Below are 27,207 nucleotides of genomic sequence, written 5' to 3'. Positions count from 1 at the left end.
TTGACATGCTCATTAAAAATGAGATCTGTCTTAATAGTCCGACACCCCCTGCCGTCGAAGGCTCAGGTCTTTGGTGGGAGGCATGGTGGTTCATTCATAAACAAGGGTGTTAGCGATTCAGGGTTATGAGCAACAAATTAGCCAAAGCTTTCATCTAACCTGTTTAGCTGTTGGAAATACCAATCCTTACAGTAACTGGAGCAAGGGAGGCCGAAACAAGATTCCTGCTCACTCATGCACCAACCTGGCCTCAATGCAGGACGTGACTCTCCTTCCGCAAAATTCATAAGCATCTTTAAAGTAAGCAGACAGACTACAGTGATTCCACATCAAATCGAGAAGTACAAGGGAGGAAGGACTGATGACATGGCAAAGAGCACGAGTGCTACCGTTGGCCTGTCAGCGAGAGGAGAGGCTCTGCTGTCTGACCCTGGACAAGTTATCTGGTCTTTAACTTTGGGTCCCCATCTGTATAAAGAAGATAATAGGAGCTGCACCAGAGGGGAAGCATTCATTGAAAGTGCTGAGTCTTTGCATGGTCTAGATTAGAGTGATAAGCCCTCTATAAATGGTGATGCTTATTATTATTATTATTGTTATTACTGCTAATTACAGTAAAGGCAATCAGGCTCAAAGATCACAGGGAAAAATGGACACTATTAGGGGAAAAAAACATATACACTGCCGACTGACTAGGGGACTTCTCGAGATTGTTAAAAAAGGTAAAGACAATTGTGTGGTCCTGGGCACGACACTTAGTGCCTCTGTGCCGTTGCTTTCTCGTTTGGAGAAAGAAGATGCTAACAGCAGGGCTGCTGAGCAGGTTGATGAATTAACACACATAATGCACTTAGAGCAGTCCAGGCTATACGACTGTTACTGCCATCATAAAGACAAAGCAAAACACTGTTCTCCAAGAGTCAGTCAAAGGAGGAAAGAAAGTTTATTTATTTCACTTATATGAATGAATCAAACAGGATTAAGTATTACTCTTGATACTGATACAATTAATTTCTATAGTGCTTATCTTTACAATGTTTTAAATAGATACACAATTCTGGATTTGGACAGAGCTTATAAAATATTAAAGTGCCTCCACACTTTTTGTTTATTCCGAGACTTAGAGAGACTAATGTTGCTAAAGAGCTGAATGTGCGCCTCTGGCTAATCATTACGATAATCTGTCTTCTGGGAGAGTGCGTCTCATTGCAAAAGGACCCTTAGAAATACCTAAGAGTCAGCGCCCAAGTCCAGCACTGCTGACCCTGAAAACAATTTTGCAATCACACCACATCCCTTGGTAGCCGCGTGGTGGTGTTAAAGCAGCTGGGGTCCCACGTTCTGCCCTCCCAGGCAGCTCATCCTGCCGTCATTTCACCGTGCGCCTTTGGAAGATCCAGAAGCACTCAGACAGTGTGACTGGGAACTTTTGGCATGTGACGTTCTGGCAGATGCTCCTGCTGGCTACGAATTACTCTTCCTGTTTGTCTTTCTTAACGACTCACCCTCTCAGTCTCCTGTCAGAATCAGGCTCTGGGGCAATGCTCTCCATCTTCAGAAAACCACAAGCATCTTTCACTGGAGAGCCACGCTCTCCTGCGTGGAAGCCTGGAATCAGGAAGCTGGCCTGCAGGAGGCGAGCTGCAGTCGCCGGAGGGACCGCTGCCCTGCCCGAGGAGACGGAGGGAGAGGAGACAAGGGGAAACACTCCAACACTGACAACTGGTCCCCGAGGGAGGAGCTGTCTGCTGACTCCAACGGGACTATTTTGTTGGGCAGATGACTCTTTGCACACTCTCTAATTAAGGAACGTTTAGAAATGGGTTTTTTCAATAAATCACTTAATGCTCAGAACAAAACACTGTTTGGTGTGAATTCTTCCGCCAGTGTATACAAACCACAGGTGTGCCCGGGGAAAACCCCAGCCAAATCCCTCCTGGCCCCTAAGGTGTGCATATGTTGGCCACGAAGCTGAATCACTACCCACATGAAGGCAAAGAGGACCACAAGCCTGAACCCTAGGACTCGGGTGTTTGAAAACAACGAGAATCTCCTAGAACAATGACCCAAGTGAAAACTATCCATAAACATCTTAGCAAAGATCCTTAAAGTGATTTTGACTTAGTTATCCAAATAGATCTGCCCTTCACTTTGAGCAAATTGAGCCTAGTGCCATGTTAGTTTAACAGAGGGACAAAGTCTTGAGAATAAAGCATGAGATGTAACAGAGAGTTGCCATAGCAACCATAGCACCCCTTTTCCCCCCACTTCCTAATTTGCATCCTTAGGTTTAAACCTAAGAGCTGAATTGGAAAAGATACATTTACTTTTTATTTCTGGAAAAGGAAAGGTTTTGTTATTTCATTCTAATCTTTAATATAGAGAGTAGTGAACATGAGTTCAAAAAATGCTAACATAAGTTAAACTAAAACTTCGTAACTTGAACACACACACACACACACACACACACACACACACACAGAGTTCTGCTGTACTGTCTGCTTGGTCCTCTTAAGGCACAGTATACCAGTGTATTCTGCCAAGGTTAAGTGTCTAGACTGAATTCTTAGAGTTTTATCAGTTAAGAACAAAACCCAGAGAGTCCTTTTTTTTTCATCTTAAGTATAAAAGAGAGCTTTTGTTCGGTTTTGTTTTCAAAGCTGGCTAGATTTGGATCAGTCTCCAAACTCCTATTACTTTTCAGCCTGTAATCAAGACTAGAAAATGCCAAGCCCTAGATTTTCATTTTCCTGGAAGTACCCACAAGACACTAGCCAACAAAGTGCCAGTCTCAGTGGACTCACTTGTCAGTGTTTTGGGCTCCATATTCTACCTTCGCACCATAAATAAGACACTTTATGCATGTTGTGGATGTCCACAGGACCCAGGGTTTACTTCCACCTGTGAAAACGTGAAGACAGAGCATTGGCCATCAAAGGAAGGGACTCGGCCTTGACTGTCAAGCACCATGCAACCAACTGCAGGCTGAACCAGAGAAAATGGTCGATACCTGAGCTTTCTGGGAGTTGGCATAATAAATGTCCAGGCTGGCCTTGTCCTTCAGAGAATGAACAAGAAAATATATGGGAAGTCTGTAAATACGAGAAATGCTTGCATGGCAAGAGCCATATCGGTGACGGGTGTAACACCGTTTTCATCCTGACCACACATCCTACAGACAGGTTTGCTCATAAAGAGACCCCAGCATTCTTTTATTCTCAAGGAGTGGAGCATTGCAAGGAATTCCCCCAATTGTTCTTCTAACAGTTTATTTTTCCTCTTTCTGTATCCAAGATATAATTCAAAGATTTTAAAGAAGGCACATTATATTATTCCAGCAAGGTCCATCATTTTCTATTTTGGCCTAGGTCAGAACCCCATTAAAAAAGTTGTTTCTGCTACAATTTTCTACAAAGTTGGTGACTGTTACACAGCTAACTGGTGTCTTCTGTATAACCTGATCTCACCTGAAGATGGGTGTGGCTTCTTACCTCTCACTGCCTTGTCAATCATTTCTTCACCTGCCAGGTCTGGAGACTATGTTGCAGGCAGGAGTGAACCACATCAAAAGTTCGGCTCACTGGCAGATCTGAAGGCCAATGACAGAGACCAGCTCTGACCAAACAACACACACAAAGAGACACCAGTTCAGCAACATCTAGGGAGACCTGGGGCCATGTCGGTGGCTCAGTCTTGGCTGGCGTGGTTTGGCTTACAGCACACCCATTGGTTCAGCCGTTCCAGAGCCTTAGGAACCAGCTCTGCCCCGCTCTGCGTAAGACGGGGGAACTGAAACAGGCTGATCGTCCAGGCCTGCAGAGTGCCAAAGCCTTTAGTGCGTCCTCCAGTCACCAAGTGCCCATGAGCTATGACTGACCAATCACGTCACCACTCACAGTGACTTACCTCCCTTTCTTCCCTCAGTAACAGCACCCAAGTGGAATGTTGGACACGCAAGGCAGAACACATAAAGAAGCCTAGACAGAACACCTGTTCTACCCGATCGTGTCCTGTGTTGGGCATGCTCTGTTCCTATCACGGTTCCACTGCGGGACAGCAAAGCGTTATAGAGAGCTTCAAAGTCAGCAGAGCCTCGAAGCTGTGGCCAGAGCGCTGGAGTGATTAGAGTATTCACAGCTACTGTTTCCTGAGTGTGGTGACTCCCTACACCTGGGCAGTACAGCCCATCTCGGGCCATTCAGTTCCCTAACAAACAAGTCACCAGCGGTTCCATTTTTCTAGAACACATAAGACCCCAAATGAAAGAGAGTCGCTCCCACACAAGTATCGGGAGGAGCCAAAAAAAAAAAAAAGCTCATTTGAGAGTGCACCTGGGTGAAGTGCAGCCGACCAGGGGAAACCCAGGTGGAAGGTGGATCCTGCTACCACATCGTTCTAATAACCCTCCAGTTACTTTGTGGCACCTGATGCCTGCTCAGGGTGGGACAGGATATGGGTCATCACTAGAGCAAGATGATGTCAGAGAAGCGGTAAGGATAGCCTACGACAGGGCTAATGAAACCCAACATCCACACTGCCGGGTGGCACCACTCCTGCAGCGGGCACACGCTTCAGGTACTCAGGTAAGTAAATATAACTGATCTATTTTAGGTCCCGAGTGTGACCTTTTTGTAATGAACACGATACTTTTCCTCCTGTGAATCCACAAAGTGACGACAAAGGAGAAAAATTGTGTTCTTGCATCATCCACGAGATTCTGACCTGGGATCAAGTTCACATTCACAGTAGAGCAAAGGAGTCCTTGGCTGCAGACCAGAACAACTCTGTTAGCTGGGCTGCGGGATCTGTCTCACGCCTCAGTTTCCCCGAATTTAGTAATGACATCAAGCCTTTTTTTCTTCTTCCAAATATTTCCCAACGTTGGCAGTCCTGGGATAACTCTGATGTTTTGTTTCTCTCCTACTGTCCATCTTCCTCTACACAATAAGCCAACAGCTTGCTTATTTCCTAAGCACACACTTATCTTTCACTTGCCAAGTTGCCCTGACCTTGCTTTTGCCTAAAGTGTTTCTAGCTACGCACTATTTCAGTGCTTTCTTCAAATTTCTTGGCTCCCAACTCATAAGTGGCAGTCAAACTTTAATGTCAAAGAGGTTCTTAGCCTAAAAGACACTAATGCTATTTCCTTCTCAGCTGCAGCCTTCAAACTCTTCGGACTTGCTCTCACTTTGCTGGGCTTTCGCGGAGGCTATTCTAATTTTATTAGGGGGTCGTAGCTACAGCTCAGATCAGGAGACACAGCAGAGGTCAAAGATACACTTTTTTTTTTTTTCCTGTTTCCAATTGCACGTGGAAGAGGACCCCCTTCCACTGTCTGTCATGTTCAGCTTCACAGGGGCCCAAGAAGACCTTGCAGATTCGGGGTTCATTTGTTAGCATGCTCCGCACACTAAGGATTTCTCCTTTGTTTGAGTTTGAGGGTTGTTTCTGCCTTTTGTACCCCCACCCCCCCTTTCTTTGTGTATAACAAGCCCTTTGTCTGGATCCCAGAATTCTGGTGCTTCTAGGACTGTTTTTCAGGAGGACTGGAATTATCAGTTTGGTATCATTTTTCTACTTAAAAATACTTCCCTCAGGGGGAGAAACTGCTTACCAACCTATCATATTATCAACTTCTTCCTGCTCTTCTAGTCCTGTTTACGTAAGCATGAGGGGGAAAGAGCTAGCTCTCTCTTACAGCTGAACTTTCAAGGAGGACTTGAACAAGATCTCCGATCATTTAACATCCAGATTAACGGTGCTGACAGAACCGTGTTTCCCTCAGGTTGTTATTTTGGCAAAGAACAAAAACAGGCATCGTTTTACCTGTTTATCTAATCAGGGGAGTAGGTGTCCAAGAGCTATCTTGGAAGAGTTTCTCATAAGAAGTGAGTGCCTCCTGCCCTTATCATACAGTGCCATATATTTACAGGGTCTCCTGTGCTGAACCCCTACACAAAGACATGGGTTTATAATGACTCGAGAGAAGGTTCCTCTGGGTCCCGCCCTAGGAGAAGGAACACGGGGTGCTAGAGCTCCCCTAGAGTTCCACTCCACCAAAGGAGCAGGCAGAGCCCAATCTGACACCCCACGCTGGGCTCTGCAGGGTAACTTGAATGTCCTATGACACTGGTCAACGACCACAGGAGCAAGAAGACCTAGGGTACATCTGACTAGCGATGAACCAAAAGTAATGAATTAATTATCCTGGTGTTGCAAACTGTGGTCACAGAAAACCCCCATGCGGGCTTTTGACCAATTAAGAGATTCTAGTAAAACTCTTCTTTTCACAGCCAAATCCTGACCTTGTGAGTATGTTTTGGTAAATCAGGCTTAAAGCACCACGACAACCTGCTAGGAAGTGATTGTAATTTTAGAAGTTTAACGACTGTTGCCAAAGTGCCTCGGATTCCTACTTTCAGGAATTAAGAAGGCATCCCCACCACCTTCCTGTCATTTCCCACACACAAGCCCGCACGACACCCTGCATACGGAGCATCAGGGAAATGGTGGCGTTTACAACTGCATTCACAAATACCGGGTGGGACAGAGTTTGGGCGACCACAAGTGGACAGATTTATTTGATAATCGCGTTCAAGTGCTTTTTAGTCATTCAGCTTTTCAGAGTTCTTCTTAAATCACTTCACAGGTGGATAATGAGAGTTCAAGAGTAAATGGCAAAAACACCGATATGCAACTCCTGATTGCCCTCGGGCTGTTTCTATAGAGACCTAGTTCACGTCACCCCACGCCACTCTCAGGAGAGAACGCACACACTTCCCACGTCGTGCGGTGCATGGCTAGGCGGAATGTACTGCTGAGAATGAATCTCAAGTCGGGGGCGCTTTTCCGACGAGCGTTGCAGCTTTTGGGGACGACGGAGGGCTATGCATCAAATGCAGTGCCTTGCTCTTAAGGACAGCAAGGGGGCCGGGACACAGCTAAAAGCACAGTTGACAAGAGCAAAATCTATATTGTATTATTTTCATCCACATTGAGGGGAAAGACAAAGGGATAAAAGTGGGCACCTCAAAATGAATGATCATGTGGCCTGTAAAGAAAACTGAGGTCACAGAGGGGGAAAACGTGCTATTAATGTTTTTTTGGAATAAAACAGCCTTTGCTGCGGAGGCTGCCACTGTGGTGCTCTGAATGCCAGCTGTTAGGGGGACGCACTGACTGGAGGAGAAAGGAAGGTAGTCTGCCCTGGCTGGGTAGCTCAGCTGGTTAGAGCGCTGTCTCCATATGCCAAGGTTGCAGGTCTGATTCCTAATCAGGGCACATAGAAGAATCAACCAATGAATGCATAAATAAGTGGAACAACAAATCAATGTTTCTCTCTCCTAAATCAATTTTTTTTAAAAAAAGCAAGGTTGCCTGACCAGTGTGGCTTAGTGGATTGAGCATCATCCCATAGACTGAGAGGTCCTGGTTCGATTCCCAGTTGGGCATACTCCCAGGTTTTGGGCTCAATCACCAGTAGGGGGCGTGCAGGAGGTAGCCAATCAATGTTTCTCACATTGATGTTCTATCTCTCTATCCCTTCCTTTCTCTCTAAAAAAATCAATAAAAACATATTTTTTTTCAAAAAGGAAGGTAGTCTGTCATCCTCCGGGACCTGTAGGCTTTAGCAAAGAGAAGCAACAAGTCCACATGCGGCTAAGTGAACAAAAGGGCAGCAATCAAGAAGGCTAGTGTGCCTTGGCTGGTGTGCCTTGGCAGTGGTTGAGCATCGACCCATGCACCATGACATCGCTGGTTCGATTCCCAGGTTGTGTGCCAAATCCCCAGTGGGGGGGTCATGCAGGAGGCAGCCAATCAATGTTTTCTCTCATTGATGCTTCTTTCTCTATCTCTCCCTTCCTCTCTCTCTAAAAAATCAATAAAGAAAAAAAAAATTAAAATAAAAAGCAAGCAAACAAACAAAAAACACCTCAAAGAGAAGATAACAGATCAAAAAATGTTTGTATGCCTAGGTGCTGTCCACTCCTGTAAAATAAAACAATAACACATGCATAGAAAGGTTGTTTCTACATTTTCACATGTAGAAATAATAATGTATAGACTATGGGAGCCTAGAGTCACTAAGAGATTAGTGTTACTGTCCTGACATTCAGATTGGGGTGCAGGCTTTATTTTCAGAACCCCACTCCCAGCTTTATGGCAAATCCATGCTTTGCTTGCTAAGGTTTTTTCTTTCTTTCTTTTTAAAATGGAACTCTATCTTATTTTATTTTTTTTTAATCTGGCTAATTTGAAACAATCTATAATATTTTACGTCATGCTAAGGGAAACATCCAACAACAGAAAAGTATCAAAATGTTGCCAAGGTCATATAGTCAATGACTTATTAACCTGAAAAGGGGAAATACCTGAGAGAGAGAGAGAGAGAGAGCGAGCGAACGCGCACATGTCCCAGTTCAGAGTGAGGAAGACAGGGATTCGGTTCCCCAAACCATGTTGTGGTTTGAAAACATGTCGCTCGTATTGGACTTTGCATCTCAACCTCAGTTGCTAAGAACTAGCACATGGTACAGACCAGATTTCTTCTTTATAAACTTTGTAAGGCAGGCTAAGTCCCAAATGAATTTCTGCTTCTCTCTTCTCATTTGGATTTTGGGAGGGAAAGCATTCTAGTTCTGCTTTGGACCATAGTCTCTTACTTTGGGTAATGGTAAGTGGGGTAACACATTCACAATCCCTGCAGCAAAGGATTCTCCCCTCTTATGATATTAAATATAGATAGACAGTCCATAATTTATTATCGTTAACATTATTTGCCTAGAAAGTGATTACAGGCTATTTGGCTATCTATTCGATAGATGGTGGGGGGTGTAGCTTAACAGTGATGTTGTTGGCTAGCTGTTAGATTACTATTTCTTCAGTGTTATTCTCTGTTTGGACCCCATGCTATGACGTGTCATATAGCATTACCATTGCGATTACGTATTACTATGGCACATTACAAGTTTTTCGGTCTGGCCACAGCCCATTCTGATGATCAGAAGCGCAAAGTGCAGAACGCCCTTTACTAGGAGATCATAGCTAACACAGTAACGCCTCTTCGCCCCTCATGCTGCTCTTCATCCGGCCTATTCAGTCTCATTCTGGCCAAGGCTGCGCAGGATGGTTCCTCTGCCGGGACGGAGATACAAGCATGTCCATCAGGCGGGACTGCTGCAGTGGCCACCTGGGTGTGCACCCCTGCAGAGAGGCTGGCCTTCTCCGTGGACTCTCAGGGCAGAGGGTGGGCTGGTGGGGTCGGGGGCTCCCCAGTACTCCTTCCACCTGTATGTACCCCTATGCCCAAATCACCCTGACTTTTCCTCCCTTGGGTGAAATCACCGCATGCAAATGGTTTTGCATGTTTTCTTTCACCAGAAAAGGATTCTCCCCCAAACTCAAGAATAATTGTTTTTCAGGGTAGTCAGTCTCACTGGCATCCACTACAGGACCAGTAGACGAACCCACCTCTCAAGTCCATGCCCCCGGTAATTCTCCCCCGGACAGGGTTCCAGACTCCGCATGTAGGAGGAGCGGCCTCCCATCTGGGTGGTGAAGGGAGGTCTTCTGGCTGCACGTTAACACATCGTCATCTTCCTGCCGCACCCCGAGCTAAGCACCTGCACAGGTAGTCTGTGCAGGAGGACATCTAACAAACTCGGCGCTGTCCCTTTGTTCAGAGGGACAGATGTGCTGCAGCTGAGAGACGGGGACATCTGCACTAAGCCTGAGAAAACTGTATTTGTTATGTTGCTTCTACATTCCGGCATTTATTCACTGCATCCATTTATCTCGTCCCAGCACTTTCTGAGGTTCCTCCTCTGTGCTGAGTGCTGTGGGACAGGGACCAGCAGGCTGGCCCAGGGGCAGTCCCACGCCAGCCCCACCCTCAGGGGTTCGTGGTGAGATGGGGAGACAGATGTGTCCCCGCAGACAGAGGGGCTGTGGAGATGGGAGGGGGCACGGGACGAATGGCGGCGGCCCGGTGCCTCCCAGAGGGTGGAATGGATGGGACTCTCTCTGCTTCCTCTGGAGCTGCAGCCATTAAAAGGCAAGACGCTCAGCACTGCAGACACCCAGGCTACCTAATCTGAAATTAATGAATGCTTGGAAGCAAAAAGAAATCTTTAAAAAAAAAAAGACACCTGATTTATGAAAAGGCGCTGAAAAGCAAAGAAAATGTAATGTCTGCCAGGAGGTTCAGCCAATTAAAGCCCAGAGAGCCCCCACTGAGTATTATTTTTCTCCTGATGATTAGATTTTAAGAAAGTAATACTCAGGGGGAGGGGAAAGTGGATTAAAGGAGTAAAGATATGGTAACAGAAGGAAATGAGACTTCGAGTGGTGAGCACGCCCTAGAGTACACAGAGGTCGAATTAAAATCCTGTACACCTGAAAATTATATGTTATTAACCAGTGTTATAGCCATAAATTTAATTAAAAAAAAAAAAAGTAAAGGAAGGAAGGACGGAAGGAAGAAAGGGAGAAAGCAAGCAAGCCTGCAGCCTTGATAAGGAGAGGAACTTCGGCCCTCATTAGTTCTGAGGAGGGCAGGGAGGGGTGGGGTGAGGCAAAGCCCAGTGGTTCCGCTCAGGCAGAGCCATAGTCCTGGCGGTTTAAGGAATTAGACAGCTGTATCTATAAGGTCAGAACTCAGGAGCCTAGAACCCGCAAGTGACATTGAACCCTGCCAGTCCATGCTGCGACTCACTTCAATGCAGAAAGGAGTCCTCACCCCCCTCACTAGGGCACAGGGCACAGCAGGCCCTCACACAGGGGAAGGGAGGAGGCTCAGGACACAGAAGCATCCAGAGAAGGGACAGTTGTCCAGGGCTGTGGTCCTTTGACTTAAGCGTGGATCACAGGCTCTCAGCAGCTCTGAGCGGACCACGTCTCTGCTCTCCGGGTCAGTTTTCTGTAACTCCAAGACTGGACTCCATGCTCCTCTGCGCTCTGACAGGACCCCTGCCCAGAAGCAACACCCAGGGCCGAAAAAAGGAGCTCTCCTCGGAGGGGAACAGGGCAGCTGGGCCAGCGGGCTCTCAAGTCCTCTACAGACGTGGCCTCACCCTCCCTCCTGGCAGGGCCCGTGGACTGTGGAACCCACATGTGATGATGACACACTGTACAAACTATCCAGTGCGCTGCAAACGAGAAGCATGTACCGGGGAAGGGACCGAGCAACGTTCATCTTGCTGCGTCCTCAATAAACCGCCCATTTCTGCTCAAGTTAAGAAGATGAAAAAGGGGTTAAGCATTTGTCTTCCATATTCTCCGTCTAAGGCATTTGTATTAAACTGGCTGATTCTAAAACAAAGAAGGTGTGAACGTAAGCGTGTGTGAGTGTTTGAATGTAATGTATATAAGCAGAGGTATTTTTTACAATATGGATGTGGTCTAATTACAGAAAATGCCGCTCTTTCCAGTAGCGATGGGTCTCTATCAAATGCTGCTTTTTGCATGATTTTTCCCGGAGGAGATGTCCATGGAAAGGAGACGCAAGTAAATCTAAGTCTACAGATGCAGGTAGGTGTTTATAAATTTCACTCTCACTAGAAAACATAGCAGTGATGCATCTGAAAACATAACTTGAAGGGCTATTAGGGAACAGGAGACAATATGGAAGAGGCAGGGCCCTTGGGAATTAACTGGGTGTGCAAGACAAGGCTGGGCAGCAATAAATTACAGGGCGGGGAATGGGAATTTAAAGTCCAGGTAGCTACTGATTAGGACGAGCAGAACACGTATTTCTCCAACTGTAAAGAAATCAGTTATTTTCTACGTGAGATGTTTAACGCTGCCTTCCCCGTCACAGCAGACAGCTCGCCACCAGCACACTCCAGACCGCTGTCACAGGCAAGTGTCACTCGCGAAGGGCTGAACGCACATACCTGCCTCCGACCCCATTCACCACCCCAGCCTACCCTGCTGTCCCGGGTCCGAGATGCCAGCGGAAAGCAGAAGTCCTGCAGCAGCCTGCAGGGGCGTCCAGCCTCTTGTCCCTCTGTCCTTTGGTCTCCCCCAGTCCACTCAGAATTCGCCCCAGTCCCACCCGTTAATTCCACCCTGGGGGGCCTGTTTCCCATCCATCCTCCTGTCTCCCAAGTCTTGCCAAGTTATCCCCCAGAGTGTGTGGCACTCCCATTTATGAGTTTCCAAATTAGCCTAATTACAGCCAGTGGGTCACGTGCATCCAGAAGAGGCTCTGATGTTAAATTAACCAGCCTCCTCTCCCAGCCGCGGCCTTCCTTTCGTCGTTATTACACCCGCTGTTCTTAAAGTTCACAAAGACAAATAATACACTTCGATCGGACTGCTTTCCCTGTCACTACCGTTCTCACAGTGTGGTTCGGGGCTACTCTTCCGTGCAGATATGTAGTACGTTAATAACGTTAGGGGCTATATGACTTCGGTGGACTGGCCTGGAAACCTAACCACGAGCTGTCACGTTATTTCTGTAGGAACATGTACTCTAAATACATTTCATGAATTATAACCAGACTGTAAGCTCAGCACAACACTAAAAAACAAAGCCAAAAACAAAATCCTGCACACAAAAAAACAAACATAAAGTCATTAAAGGAGCCTCTCCAAGGTTAGTCTGCTCCCTACTGCTTACACAGTAAACATTTAATGTACAGATAGAGCAAACCATGGGAACGCATCAAAGTCAATTCCAGATGGCATCTCTCTGCGGTCACCAGGCACCTGGTTCAACTCTAATGTTATCCTTAGCCCGGCACGGTGGTGCAGAGATGAATCAGACTTCCCTCCAAGTGCTAATAGTGTATTCCAGTGCCAAACACTCAAATATCTTTTAATTATCCATATCACAATTCCATTAAGGCAAACAGCTGAGAACTGACTACATTATAACAAAGCAGTTTTACATTTTGAAAAAATGCAAACATCTCCCTTTTACAGAGAACTAATGAAGTTGCCCCAGGAAGGAAGGGAGGGAGGGAGGGAGAAAAGGAGGGAGAGAGAAAGCTAGAGAGAGAGAGAGAGGCTATCTAGGTACCAAGTACTTATTGTAGCTCCCACCATTACGTATAATTTGTACTCTCTCTTAGCAAGCAATTTAAGACATTTCACTAAATGTATTAAGGAAACAACGTGACTAAAATGGGAATCCATTTTCTTCACTCAAACCAGCTCTTGTAAAGGTCGGAGGTGTCATCATCCACCCATCCCCTCCCACCCCATCAGTAGGTGGCCAAAATCCATGTGGTTCCTTCACCCTCCCTCCCTGCCTCCAAGCCTCATTTAGCATCTAGGCCACCCCATCTCGCTGGTAGTCTCCACAAGAGCCTGCCTCTGGTCTCACCTCCCTCAAATTCATTAGCCACACTGAAACCAAAATTATCTTTCAAATATGTGAATCAGACCACACCCCTTCTAAGAAACCTTCAAAGTTCTCCAGGGCTCTGGGATCCAGACTGAACTCCTTGTCCTGACTGACGCTGGACCTTCCTGGTCATACTCCTCACCCCCATCCCCCTCTCTCCCCTGCTCTCTGCTGGTCTTGTTCCCTGTTCCAATCAAACTGAGCACCTTGCCCTGGTCAGTGATGGAATGTTGCCAGTTAGACCCCAGGTCAAGGGCATGTACTTGAGTTGCAGGTTGACCCTGGCCTCAGGGTCATGCAGGAGGCAGCCAATCAATGTGTCTCTCTCATATCAATGTTTCTCTCTCTCTCTCTCTCTCTCTCTCTCTCGCTCTCGCTCTCCCCCCCCCCACCCTCTCTTGTACTCTCTCTAATAAAAAAAAAAAAAATCAATGGAAAAAATATCCTCAGGTGATAGTTAACAAAAACAAACAAACAAAACTAAGCAGTTCTACCCTCACCTGAAACTCTCTTGCTTTCCAGGATAGGGACACACCATCCTCTTTAGGTCTCAGGTCTCAGCCTGAACAGAAAGCTTCCCTGACCTTTAGGATGGCGGATTAAAGGCTCCTTTCGTAAGAGGAACCTTAAATCCTCTGTTGAGATAAATCCTCTGAACACCCTGTTCTTCCTCTATCTCAGACCTGATCACACAATTTGGTAAGAGCCTGCCCGGCTGGTTGCCTTCTAGATAAATCTCTGGGCAAGCAAGGACTGAATCAGTCTTTTCTTCTTCTGTCTTAAGTGACCACGTAGGATATAGTAGGTGTCCAAGGAACATGTGCTGATTGAGCTCATGCATGAAGACACCCTTGCCCTCTGTGTTCCGGAGTCCTCACTATTTAATAGTGAAAACACTCCAAATCAGCATATTAGCACCTGGAAAGTGAGTCATAACTTTCATCTCATTAAGCGGCCCCTGCCTCCCGTACATTGTCTGGAACACCTTGGTGTGTTACTGCCATGACCGTCAACAAAACCAAGGAAGGCTTGGTACCATTTGTACATCTAGATTAGAAAAGGGGCCAACAGTATGTGTAGCCACCCTCTTCCAAACCTGTGTCAAACAACAGCCTATAATTAAAATAAAATTTCACTCATCGTTTCAAAAAATATGTTATCTATATCCAAGTAATTAAATTAAAAGAAAATATCACTAGTGAATGAATCCAGCCTTCAATGTCTTTTCCACAAAGTGTGAAAACAACAACAAAACAGCAGCAATAATATTGTTGACACACACGCTGTAATATCCAAGCGTTCCCAGGATCTGTCCTCCAGCATGCTTCAGCTCGCCCCCTGACCCAACTGGTTCTAATTTAAGAAATCTCCTTAATTCAAAGCACTGAATCAATACAAAGCAAGAAACGTCAGCTAGCTGAGAATGTGTAAAATATAAACAGGTGTGGCAGCATACCAGGTTCCCAGTCTTATGCAACACCACCTTACATATGTGTAGCACTTCACACTGTCAAAGCACTTTCGTGTCTAGTCTCTGTCTGGTCTCCACCTCCAAAAACAGGTAAGTAAGCCCTTTGTCCCATTTGACAGTTGGAAAAGCTGCATCTCAATGAGGTCAGGTTCTTTGCTCAAGGTCAGAGGGCCAGGGGGTACAGGGATGGAGGTCAAATCCTTGGGTCCTGACTGTCAGAGGGGGTGCTCTTTCTGTCGACCATGCTGGGGTCAGTTTGCACTGCTGCGGGAAGTAGCAGAGGAGGGGCCACGGAACTCGGTCACCTCTGAATGAGCAGGCACCCTTTCCTCTCCCCTCTGCTCTCGCCCCTTTCCTCTAAGGCGGTGTGTGCACAGCAAGAAGATCAGGTCAGATGGAGGAAACGGGGTCAGGGTGGCAGGAAAGAGAGAGCCTTTTCTCTTCCATTTCCCTAAATGTCACTAGCTCCACATGTCCCAAGAACACAGCCAACACCAAATCTCCTATGAGACTCTAAGCATGAGCCCAGTTGGAAAAGCCAGGCTGCTCCAGAGAGGCTGAACGCCCGGGCACAGCTATTCGATTCATTTTAACCTGGAGGAGCTGACACCCCACTGTGCGTGCCACATGCCTAGAGCAGGCCCAGGCACCTGGGAAGGTCAGGAAATGTTTTCTTCTCCCCCACATGTTCACTGGGAAGTTGTGAGAAGGAAACTTCTTGAGCATCACTGAAACTCCTCCCCCCCCCTCTCTCATACACACACACACATACCATTTTCTCTGCCTCGACACCTGCAAGGAAGGCATCTTCCCAGACATATGCAAGTAGAACCAACACGATCCTTTTCCTCCCTGAGTTTAAGCCTGATCCCACTTGGAGTAGGTATTTGGTCCAAAACATGCTGAAACATATCAAAAAGAATGAGTCCTGAAATAGTATTTTTAAAGTATTACATCATAAAAATCTGAATTGATCTCTCAGTATTAAAAAAATGCCTCAGTAAGAGAAATCATTTGAAGGAATGTGGCACCACGTGGCTCTGAGAGAACTAGAATGTGGATTCCGGGTGGCAGACGTTACTGGGCGTTAACCTAGTGCCCGCTGTGGACCAGGGACATGGGCTCATCCCAACACAGCGCCTGCAGGGTAACGTGGAACAACTTTCTACAGAAGGTGGTGCCACATAGCAGAGGCCCTGGAACTGTGCACAGATCCAACAATGTTTCCAGTATTGATCCAAAGAAGGACTCAGCTGTGTGCAAAGACATGTGTACAAAATGTTTCAGAGCATTATTTAAAATAGAGTGAAAGAGAAACCACTGAACATCTAACCACAGAGGATCAGTTAAATAAATTAAGGTATATTCATGGGAGAGAACGCCATTCATCATCACATTTTTAGATGAATACATAAAATCAAGGGAAACTGCATATGTTATCAAATGGAAAGGTTACAATTTGGTTTCAAAATATATGCCAAAGAAACAGATGAGAAGACAGGCACTAAAACAGATACAGACTTATCTTTAGGTGGTGGGCTTGCACATGATTCTTATTTTCTTCTAAATACTTTGATGTATTTTCCTTCTTTACAATGAAAACAAATTATATCTATTACTAGAATAAAACTGATAATTTGTTTTAGAAAAGAGAGCTCCTCTTCAAAAGCCATAGGCAGCCCTGGCCAGTTTGGCTCAGCAGTTAGAGCATTGGCCCGCGGACCAGAGAGTCCCGAGTTTGGTTCCCACTAAGGGCTCGTACCTCGGTTGCAGTTGGGGTCGTGTGGGTGGCAGCCACTCGATGTGTCTCTCACATTGATGTTTCTTTCTCTCTCTTCCTCCCTCTCTCCCTCCTGCTCTATCTGAAGATAAATGCAAAAAAAAACACAACAAAAAACAAAAACACACACAAAACCATATAAAAGCCATAGGCTTTTCCAGTAGCTTATGAGTTAATTAATTTAAAAATTTTTGATAAAATGTACACAATGAAAATGTATTATTTTAATATAGTTCAGTGGAATTAAGTACATTCACATTATTGTGCAACCATCACCACCATCCTTCCTCACAACCTTGTCATCCCAAACTGAAACTCTGTACCGGTTAAACAACAACTCCCCATTTTTTCCTTTCCCTAAACCCTTGTAACTACTATTCCACTTTCTGTCCCTATGAGTGTGACTATTCCAGGTACTGCACAGAAGTGGAAGCATACAATAGTTGTCCTCCTGTGTCTGGCTAATTTCCTTAGCATAATGTTCTCAAAGTTTATCTACGTTGTAGCATACATAATAATTTCATTCCTTTTTAGGGCTGAATAAATAGTTTTCCACTGTATGTATTTTTCACATTTTGTTTCATGATGTTAGTTTTCTATGCAGACTTTAATTTTTAAGCATGTCTGAACTTCAAAATGATCAGCAGTTCATGTAATTAAAGGACGTATATCGATAGACTGATTAAAAACCCCAAATAGAATGAAGTAAGGAAAGAAGTTATTTTACACAAGCTCAAACTCACCCCCTGCCTTAAATCCACTAAAATTCACAACATTGAGCCATATTTTGCAGCAGGAAAGAATAACAGTGTTACACAGTGTAATAACAATGAGTGGCCCCAAACTCATGAACAATTAAAGAGGCTTGCCACTCAGAGTAGTGGCTGCCTCTGGGGGAGGGCACCAGGGAACCTTCTGGCTGACGGAATGTTCTATACCTTGATTGCAACATTTGTCATTTGTCAAAACCAGTGGACCTGTGCTCATAAGATCTGCACATTTCACTGTATGTAAATTCTAACTTGATTTTTAAAGAGGAAAGAAAAATAAGCTCACCAGCCCCCTCCCCTGAAAGAAGGCATGTTAAGCCTAAAGGAAATCAGAGTAAATAAGAATGTTAGAAAAACCAACAGGTCCTGCAGTTTAGCTACTGATGCTCAATGTCACTGTCTGCTTCAGGGCCCTCCACTGGGTCTGCACTAGCCCTAGAACTAAGTCCAAGTTCCTTTCTCCTGGCCGAGGAGACACCGGTTTGTCTGGGAAGTCTGGTAACCACACACAGGGACGACCTGCAGACAGTGCCAGGAACCTGCCTGAGTTTGGTACACAGCCCAACAGGTGTGAGACCAGGTGGCGAAACCCTAAAGGTGTGTGGCCCCGCGTGGGAGTGGAAAGCAGGTACACCCTGACTGCATGTCCGTAAGAACCATAAGCATCCCAAAGGAAAACAAGGTCTCAGAGAGGCGAGGGAACCACGTCTGAGTGTGGTCTGGAGCCCAGAAGAGACACTATTCTCAGGCTGGATGCAAGGTGTATGTTTCTGTCTCCTGGTTGCTTTAGCATTGGACTTGGCCAGAACCTCGGAGAGGGGAAAGTTACCTCTTTCTTATTTATGTGGTTATTTGTTTCCCTCCTCTGGACAGTGTTTCTTTTCTAAAATGTCAAGTTCAGGCCCCACATTGTGGGAGGCCCCAGTGTCCTCATCATGGTGAATTTCCTGCCAGACCATTTAAAGCACTTAGACCGTCAGACAATTTTTTTTTCTTTTGTAATCTGCTATTTTAGATTCTCCACACTACTATGTCCCTCTATTAAAATGCATGGCCCAGTGGTGACAGACCTCAGGGTGTTATGGAGCAGCAGTCAAGAGCACACAAACTGCTTATTGGTCCAAAAGGCAACTTTAAAAACAAAACAGCCACACCGAAGCCAAATGGCGGATCAGAAAACGACAGTCAGGGACTCAAATACTGCCCTAGACTTAATGTTACATTTCTGTAAAATCGGAGCAGGGGTTCCGACAAGCTTATTGATGTGGACTCATTATCATTTAGTGACGACAATAACCTGGAATGAGCAGCTCACTGCATAGATACTGATAAAGACTACTGAGCCTGAAAGCTGCCCAACCCAGACTAGACCTCCTTGGGTCTCTCACAAAGCAGGCTACCCTGACTTCTCACAGGAAAATCACCCTCACAGCCAACTTCGGCCCCTGCTCCTTGGCTCACGTTGCTCTCCAGAAAACATCTCATTAACCTACTGGTAGACATTCTGCTCTTCAGCCGTTTAATTCCAACTAAATGCCCCAAGGAGCCTCAGTCCCACCTTTCTAGTCATCTTTGAGAGTTTTTGTGCAGCCCTACTGGTGTGGCTCAGTGGTTGAGCATTGACCCATGCACCAAGAGGTCACCGGTTCGATTCCCGGTCAGGGCACATGCCCAGGTTGTGGGCCAAATCCCCAATGAGGGGCATGCAAAAGGTGGCTGGTTGATGTTCTCTCTCATTGATATTTCTCTCTCTCTCTCCCTCTTCCTTCCTTTCTTTCTAAAATCAATAAAGGGAAAAAAAATTTTTAAAAAAGTTCTTGCGCAGAGATTCCCAGTTTCCTCCCAGCCGCGAGTCAGGGTCCCCACTGCCGGCCTCATCTCCATCCAGGTGGGATGATGGATTGCAGACAAACTGCAGGAACTGACAAGGGAGAGGATGTGCGTGGGGGCATGTGGGCTTGGAGGTTCCTGGGGCTGCCTCTCACCACCTTATGCTGGAGGGTAAGGAGCCATACACACAGCCCATCCTGCAGCCCTGAGGTTGGGAACAGAGGTGTTAACCCATGTTAATAAGAGGACTGATGATTCATACCAACAAACCCATCTTTTCAGAAAGGAATCCTCTAACAGGGCCAAAGGTGTCAGAATCATCAAAAGCCTTGCCAATCCAGTCATATCAAAATACCCTAAAAATTCTAAAACCAACTAGGACCTGTGAGCTAACAAACCAAAATATACTCCCCCAACGAGAAACAAAATTGATCCATTGGTCCCTAGGGACCCCCATGGCATTTCTGAACCAGATGTACAGGCAGTTTTTTGATAACTTTTATCCAGAAGAATAAATACCCTCCTTGCCCTGCCAAATAATGACGTTATTCCCCTTCCCCAGTTGGAGTCTGAAAGCACTTTCAGTCTGAAGAAGCAACCATACAGCAGAACCAGAAAGTTGTGATGCGTAGGTCTTCCAGTTGACGGAGACAACTGCTGTCTTTGTCATTTTAAGCTCGTTGGTTCTCAGCACTGACTGGTATTCGGTTGTTGGAGTAGCAGCTGAATGATTAAAACCCATGGAAATAGAAAAAACAACTAAGAAAATCTGGGTTTGTAAGGCTTGACAAGAAGTCTGCTAATTTACCTACCTTGTAACCTTCTTCGCCTTCTCAGATGGGTGCTATCCACTTGGAGGACAAGGGGAGAAGACCATTTACAGAGAAGGAAGCAGGGGCTACACCCTCCAGATGAGAGCTGTGTCGAAACAGCCGGCCATGACCACACTTACTGCTCCACGGCAATTACCGAGCACCTCGCCATATGTTATCAACTGCACTGTGCAATTAGACGTTTTGCTCCGTGAGGCTGATTGCAAAGGTGTTTCATGTATGCTTCCTTAACCAGATCCAAGCAACCGGAGGGCAGGGGCTGTGTCAAATATGCCAATACTTCCCTTGTGCCAAGGTCACGTCACTGACATTAACTCTAGAATCTCTCTAGAACAGAAAAAATCAGCGCGGGGTAGGAAAGCAAGAGTCACAAAGCATATATGTTTTTCCCTAAAGAGGGCTTCCACAGTTATTTACTCTTCATTTTTCATGGAACGCTAATGCATTTTCATTTCCCAGAGGAGATCCAAAGCAGAAAATTAAAAAGTAGTCAGCATGTATTAACAATTTTTATGACTTATTATTTTTATTGTATTGGTTGGTGCCAAACTCTCGGTTAAGTATTTTGAATATCACCTGCCAGTGGACATCCGCGATTGCTTGGCACAACATCGGACATTCACAGGCCACCAAGAAATGGTATATTACCTTTTGCGTATTATGTTTATTCAATAGGGTAGGGAAATGTGCAATATAGATTTCCAGCAACAACCTTTTTCATACTAAAAAACAGAAAAAAACAACAATTTGCATTTTAAAGGATAAGCTTCAGTCATCACTTAGGTAGCTCATACCCGCATAACACTGCATAAATTGGTTTTCTGTACTTCTAATTCATCTCCACAGCAACTAATAGAGTCACAGATGTTAAAAAAAAATACCAGATTGACTTTTAAAAAATTCAGACATCATCCAAGTCACTTTGGTATGCTATAAAAGCAGTTCATTGAGGTTTATTTATTTCAACACACATAGGTCATTAAAAGAATGATTTTTCATCCGTGGTCTCCTCTCCCCCCACCCCAGCCCCAACATACCCTGCCCACTGCCTCAGACAGATAAGGCAGAGTGAACAGCACTGAGACCAAATTCTTCACCACTAACATAAAATTGAGCTTGTCACACCCACAAAGTGACAGTAGCATAAATAACACTATCCAGAACACTTTAAAAACTGCTTTAAAAAAATTTGATGTATTACTAGAAAGAGATTTAGATGTTGTCTTGATGTGTGATCTATTTGAATATCTGTGAAGGACATGCTTGGAAAGAAGTATTCTGACAAAGTAGTAGTTAGGCTGGTCATCAAACCACCTCAATAAATAAATGAGCAAACAGTCTAACCACAGGATTATACCTTTGTGACTGACTCTAGGCACAATCTGCGTTCCTAAGTTCACCAAAAGAGAGATCCTTAAGTAAATCTGAAGAGAACTGGGAAACATGGTAGAGAAGTCAGTATCAATTGGACTAAGGAGGTCACTGTGTCCTTGACTAAATATGGACTGCCAGAAAAGAGTGACCTCATTTTCTATGTATGAATGAGAAACTGAAATAGGCAGCAAGTTATACCAGGCAGAAAGCCCAAGGTAGTCAGAGAAAACATGTTCTTTACTTAGTACAAAGAGATGCTCACTGAAATTTTATATTGCAAAAAATGAAGCAAACAAACAAAAAAAACAACCAACTAAACAAACAAAAGCAAAAAAAAATGTCAGCATTTAAACAATAGGAGAATATACAGCAAAGGGTATTGCAGTATGCTCATATATTCAAATATCATGCTATTTAAAATCATTGCGAGATCCTCAATTATTTTGGGAAGAAAAAAAAAAAAGATTGGGAGGAGATACCCAAAATGTTAAAGGAGTATTTTTTTCTTCAGAGCAAAATTATAGGTATTCCCCCCCCCCTTTTTTAATAATCAAACTGTAAGCAATTAGCATACATTACTTTTATAATTAGATAAATAAATATTATTTTAAAATGTATTCCATTAATGTAGAAAAAATTGGAAGGAAAAATGTCTCCCACTTACAGTTACTTAAAAACTTAGCTTTGGATTTACGTTTCTGTCTTTAAGTACTTTGGAAAGTAAAACATAGCAATGGACACTTTTATTATTATTACTTAGGGCCAGCTCTGTCTCTTCCATCACTGAGTGACCTTGGATGAAGAGTCCCTTTCAACAGTGGCCAGTGCCATTCACTACATTCACCCTTTTTAATTCCTGTACCTCCTAGTCTAATGGAGAACTTTTGTGGGGGTGGAGGTGTTTCTCTATTTAGTAGATAGGAAGAACATTTATTAAGTTATTTTTCCTGGGCTTCTCTCTTTTATTTTTGTTTCCATTTTGTGATATTAATAATTTGAGACCCTCATTCTTTTACTGTGGAAGCCTAATAGTAGATTTCCTTTCCTTTCCTTATAAAGGTCTTTCCTACATTAGAAAGGGGGGCTGGGAACACATTCTAACATTCCTATCATACATCTTATTCCTGTAATGGTAACAATCCATATGCAACACTCTTCATTCACAGATAAACATCTGGGGTCACTGAATTGCCATATTGGACCCAACCAAATTCAGGGAGTCATAAAGGACAATCTGAAATATCGAAAGATATCATTTGAGTGTGGAAGAGTGGATTACCTGGCACTAGGCAGAACACATTTCTTCTCAAGTTAAACAATTTCAACTTGCTTTTACCTTTCAAAGTTGTAACAAAATTATCCTTAACATTTTAAGTATTATTTGGTACCTTAAAAAAGCTCACTGCTTTGCCCTGACCAGTTTGGCTCAGCAGTTAAGAGTATCAGCCCTCAGACCAAAGGGTTTTGAGTTCAATTTCTGGTCAAGGGCATGCACCTGAATTGCAGGTTCAATCCCGGCCCAGGCTGGGGTCATATGGGAGGTGGGTAATTAATTGATGTGTGTGTCTCTCTCTCCCTCCCTCTCTTTCACTCTCTCTAAAAATCAATGGGAAAATATCCTTGGGTGAGGATTAACAACAACAAATAAAAGTTCACTGCTTTATCTACATAATTTTGTGAACTTGGCTTTTAAGATATTCAAAGGTGCACCAAGTTTAGTTTTAAACAGAAATAATAGTCCATTGAACATAGTAAGACCAAATGGACATTTGCAGATACTTTTGAAGAAATACATTGTTTTAGCATCCTCCTTCTTTCCGTAGCAATAATGGATATAGTCTCATTCTTTTCTATGGTGCTTATGTTGTTTATTATTATAAAGCAAGCCATTCTATGCCACATAGCTTTTTTTTTTTCAGTGTAGAATTCAACCCTCTCCTCCCCTTAAATTATTGCTATGATCAAAACTGAAAAATATGATAATAGGTTTTGCTAGTCTTGTTAGAGTAAACATTCCATAATATTTGGGTTCCTCCCTGACTGAGCTATGAAGTTATAAGGAAATCTACATACAACAGACGATGTTCATGGAAGATATTAGGCGGCTCTGGACAGACTGTTACAGGCTTCCTCCTATCTCCTCCCCCACGTGAACTAATAGCTGAGATAATTCATGTGTCAATTCCTATACACAATCACATATGTGCTGCTTATTCAAATTTCAGTGGAATCTTTTATATAGCTGGATTTCCATTTTAAAAGTTCTGTTCACATTTTCTACAGAAACCACACATTGAGATATTTATAATAATAATAATTTTTAAAAAACCTTCTCTAAGAAACATTTGAAATGATTTTATTATCCTTTTGTTCTGGACAAGTCAGAGACTTAAAAGCTAATGAGATGTTTTATTTTTTAATTTATTTTATTTATGTTTTAATCCTCACCTGAGGATATTTTTCCATTGATTTTCAGATAGAGGAGGAGGGAGGGACGGAGGGAGAGACATTAATGTGAGAGAGACAGATAGATTGACTGCCTCCTGCATAACCCCAATCAGGGCCCAGGATGGAACCAAAACGAGCCATGTGCCCTTGGCCAGAATCCAACCCGACACTCTTCTGTCCGAGAGCCGACGCTCTAACTGCTGGACCAAACCAGGCAGGGCGAGATGTTTTATTTATTTTTATTTTGCATTTCTTGATTCTCTCAAAAGCGCGAGAACCAGGGGCTGTTTTGACCTTTACACTCCCATGTCACCTCCCTGCTTTAGGATTAGTCAGTTACTGAAATAGGAAATCATTGTTCACTCAGGGCAAGGTGTCATATACCTGCTCACTCTGAAAGAAGAATGATAGAGATCTGTATGTGTCCATCTGTATGTGTAGAATTGAATAAAATTCATGCCAAAAGCTGCACATTTTCAAAGTCTAACACAGACCTACTTTTGCAAATAGATTCATTTCTCTTCATCTTTATTGTACTTTGAAGCAGCTGGGATAATATGCTCTTGTATTCATTACCCACATATGACCAGGTCATGCCTTAATTCAAACTGTAATTATTTCCCTCGTTTAATACTAAGAAAAAGTAAGTTCCATTCTTCCCACCTTGTACATTTTTCAAAACAATTTTCATATGATACTAGGAGGCAAAGCAAGGCTTTGGGAACCTATCCATTTCTTCCCCCCATCTCTCCACCCCTAACTCTGATAAAATATCTCCACTTCCAGGCAGTCTTTAACCTTGTAAATATGCTGGCATTTAAGGGATAAGGAACTCAAACACCAGTTGTTGATAAAACTTGCTCCTGTGCAAAAAAGATAACTGCTCTAGTACTTTGCTTATGTTAGCCATGATTATGAGGTTAGCAATATGGTAAAGATGAGTTTGAATTAGTAGACCCACGATGGTAAACAATATGTATAGTCTCTTATGTCTTGCCACCCTTTTGTAACCTCAGGAGATGCCTTCCCTTACACTAAAATCAAAACCTTAGTTATTTCAGCCTTGTATTAAATCAAGGCAAATGTGAGGCAATACTATGGCATGCTTCAGGTCATTTAATTATGAGAAAGAACACTCTTGTTTCCTCCAGTTATCACTATGTAATTCACACACACACACTACAGTTCAGGGAGAAGAGATCAGGTGAGCATCCTGGACAACCTTTGGAACAGCTCCAAGAAGATAAGCCTTAACATAGTAAAAGGTTCAGGTGAATATACAACACTTGACTCACCTCAAATGAGCAATGTAGTGAATTCAGGTCTAAAAACCTTTTCACAGATGATAGGAAATGCCCAAAGTCACCAGTTAATTATGAAAGAAGGTAAGGTGGGCAGGAAGGAGGTGAGCAGCAGGGCAACCCTTGGGGAGAGGTACTGGCAGGGCACAGTGGCAAAAGAAAAGATATAATAGTTAATCAAAGGAAATTAGTTGGCTTCTAGACAAAGGTCTCTAGAGACTGTATTACATTGTGGACACTTATCTGCATTAAAATCCGAAATAAAAGTAGCTTACAATGTCACTAAGTATCAGGGAGATTATAGAGTTGGAATCAATCGGAAGTTCTGAGCAAAGAGAGGCAAATCCAAGCAGACATTCACCAAATGATGGTGTCAAACCAACCCTCTTCTGAAAAAACGGTTCCCTTTTTTTAACTAAAAGTTCATCAGAATAGGTGCATTTTTAAAAATACAAATATCCTTTGCAGTCTCTTGACTTAAAGAAAAAGAACATAAATAAGGTGCTACAACACCAGAAGTGTTGCCCATTACACACCCTGGCCAGTTCTGATACCTGCGCTGCAAGGTGGCATGCTACTGCCCACCTCCCTCCTCTTCCTGGCCTTAAAATGCAAGTGCATCCCGCTGGGGGCCCTGCAGGAAAAAACAAACAAAAACAACAACAACAACAAAACGGTCCGCACAAGGCTAAGTGCAGAGCACCAATGCATCTCGGCTGGGGAGTCTGCAGCGCCTGTTTTGCAATGACGCCACATGGAGATTAAGTGGGGGAAAAACATGAAAAAGAAACAAGGACGAGAAAGCAACAAACAAAAATGTGCTCCCCTTTTAGGGGTCCAAGAGAAAACAAAAAACAAAATCTCAAACTAGAGATGATCAATGGTCGCTTATCAGGACACACTGGGGACACCCCGAATCCATACCTGGGCTGAAAACAAATTAGAAGTAACTGGGAAATCAACTGGGGCACATTCTCATGCAAAAATCTCCCCATCATCACCATCACCATCATCACCAACCCCGGATAAATAAAACCCCAGCTCCTGAACTACTAGAAACTACATTTTACTTACAGACCTGCGGTTTACATAATCACAAATTACATAATACTCCTGCTGTGCACTAAAAACCCTTCTATAGGTGAAGCGCCAGAGAAAGCTAGAGCGAGAGAGAGCTGGAAAACTCTGCTGAATAACTGGGGGAGGGGGGAAATAGAGTGCTGGAAAAGTCATCCTTGACAGGCTGCAAACCCAACCAAATGTTCCAGGATAAAAAGGAACTCGGAGCAGGTGACTCCCTTCTGCCCCCATCCCACGGCGCTGGGGCGTCTAAGGCCGAGGCAGAGCGAGCGGGGAGCGGGGCGCGGGGCGGCGCTGCCGGTGCCGGGCTAGGGGCGCGGCGGGGCTTACCTGCTCCCCGAAGTCGATGGCTATGTTGGTGATGCCCAGGGGCACCAGGAACCGGATCAGGGGCCAGTAGTGCGTGAGCGCCGGGAATTTCACCATAGTCCCCACCGTGGGCTGACCCCACACACATCTGCCGCCGCGAAGGGACTCTGCCGGGGGGCGCGGGGCGAGCGGGCCGAGCGGGGGGCGGGCGGACGTAGGCCGGCTCCGGCGGGGCCTCGGGGCGGAGGCGGCGGCGGCTCTTCGTTGCGGCTGCGGCGCCCTCTCCAAGCGCGGCGGGTCTAGCAGGAGATCCGCAAGCTCAAGTCCATCCCTGCTGCCCTCCCACACAACAAAGATCTGCCGGGAAAAAAAAGAGGAGGGACGGCGGTGGCGGCGGCGGCGGCAGCAGCAGAAGGTTCTGCTGACAGCGGCTCCATTATAAGCGCTCTGGGGCCCGGAAATAAATAACCACGCGCACGAGGCGCCGCCGCCACCGCCGCCGCCGCCGTGCGGAGGAAATCGGGGCGGGCGCGGAGGCGCGGACACCGCCGGCAGCCCGAGGGCGGGAGGGTGGCGGGCTGGGGAGGAGGCCGGGCCGGGAGGGCGGGCGGCTCCCTCCTTCCCACCGCGGCCGCCGCCTGCGCTCGGCGCGACCGCGGG

At 44.9% G+C, this 27,207-nt stretch overlaps 1 protein-coding gene across 3 annotated transcripts in view; it reads right to left on the bottom strand.

The window, feature by feature from the left end:
* The window catches only part of ANKH (ANKH inorganic pyrophosphate transport regulator), a 120,780-nt gene extending 93,777 nt beyond the window's left edge, over window positions 1-27,003 (bottom strand). Inside the window, exons 1-2 of one of the 3 annotated variants that reach the window (XM_036278677.1) lie at window positions 20,684-20,699; window positions 15,595-15,724 (exon numbers count right to left, since the gene is read on the bottom strand). In XM_036278677.1, the coding sequence (XP_036134570.1) occupies window positions 15,595-15,723 (129 nt within the window). In that variant the 5' untranslated portion in view covers window position 15,724; window positions 20,684-20,699. Of the gene's footprint in view, window positions 1-15,594; window positions 15,725-20,683; window positions 20,700-26,568 lie in introns of those variants that run through there. The other 2 variants (XM_036278680.1, XM_036278679.1) reach the window with 2 other exon arrangements.
* Between the last annotated feature and the right edge of the window lie 204 nt (window positions 27,004-27,207).

The sequence above is a fragment of the Molossus molossus genome, unplaced genomic scaffold (genome assembly GCF_014108415.1).
Source record: "Molossus molossus isolate mMolMol1 unplaced genomic scaffold, mMolMol1.p scaffold_m16_p_3, whole genome shotgun sequence".
Classification (NCBI taxonomy): domain Eukaryota; kingdom Metazoa; phylum Chordata; class Mammalia; order Chiroptera; family Molossidae; genus Molossus; species Molossus molossus.
This window is presented reverse-complemented; position numbering and strand designations above follow the sequence as displayed.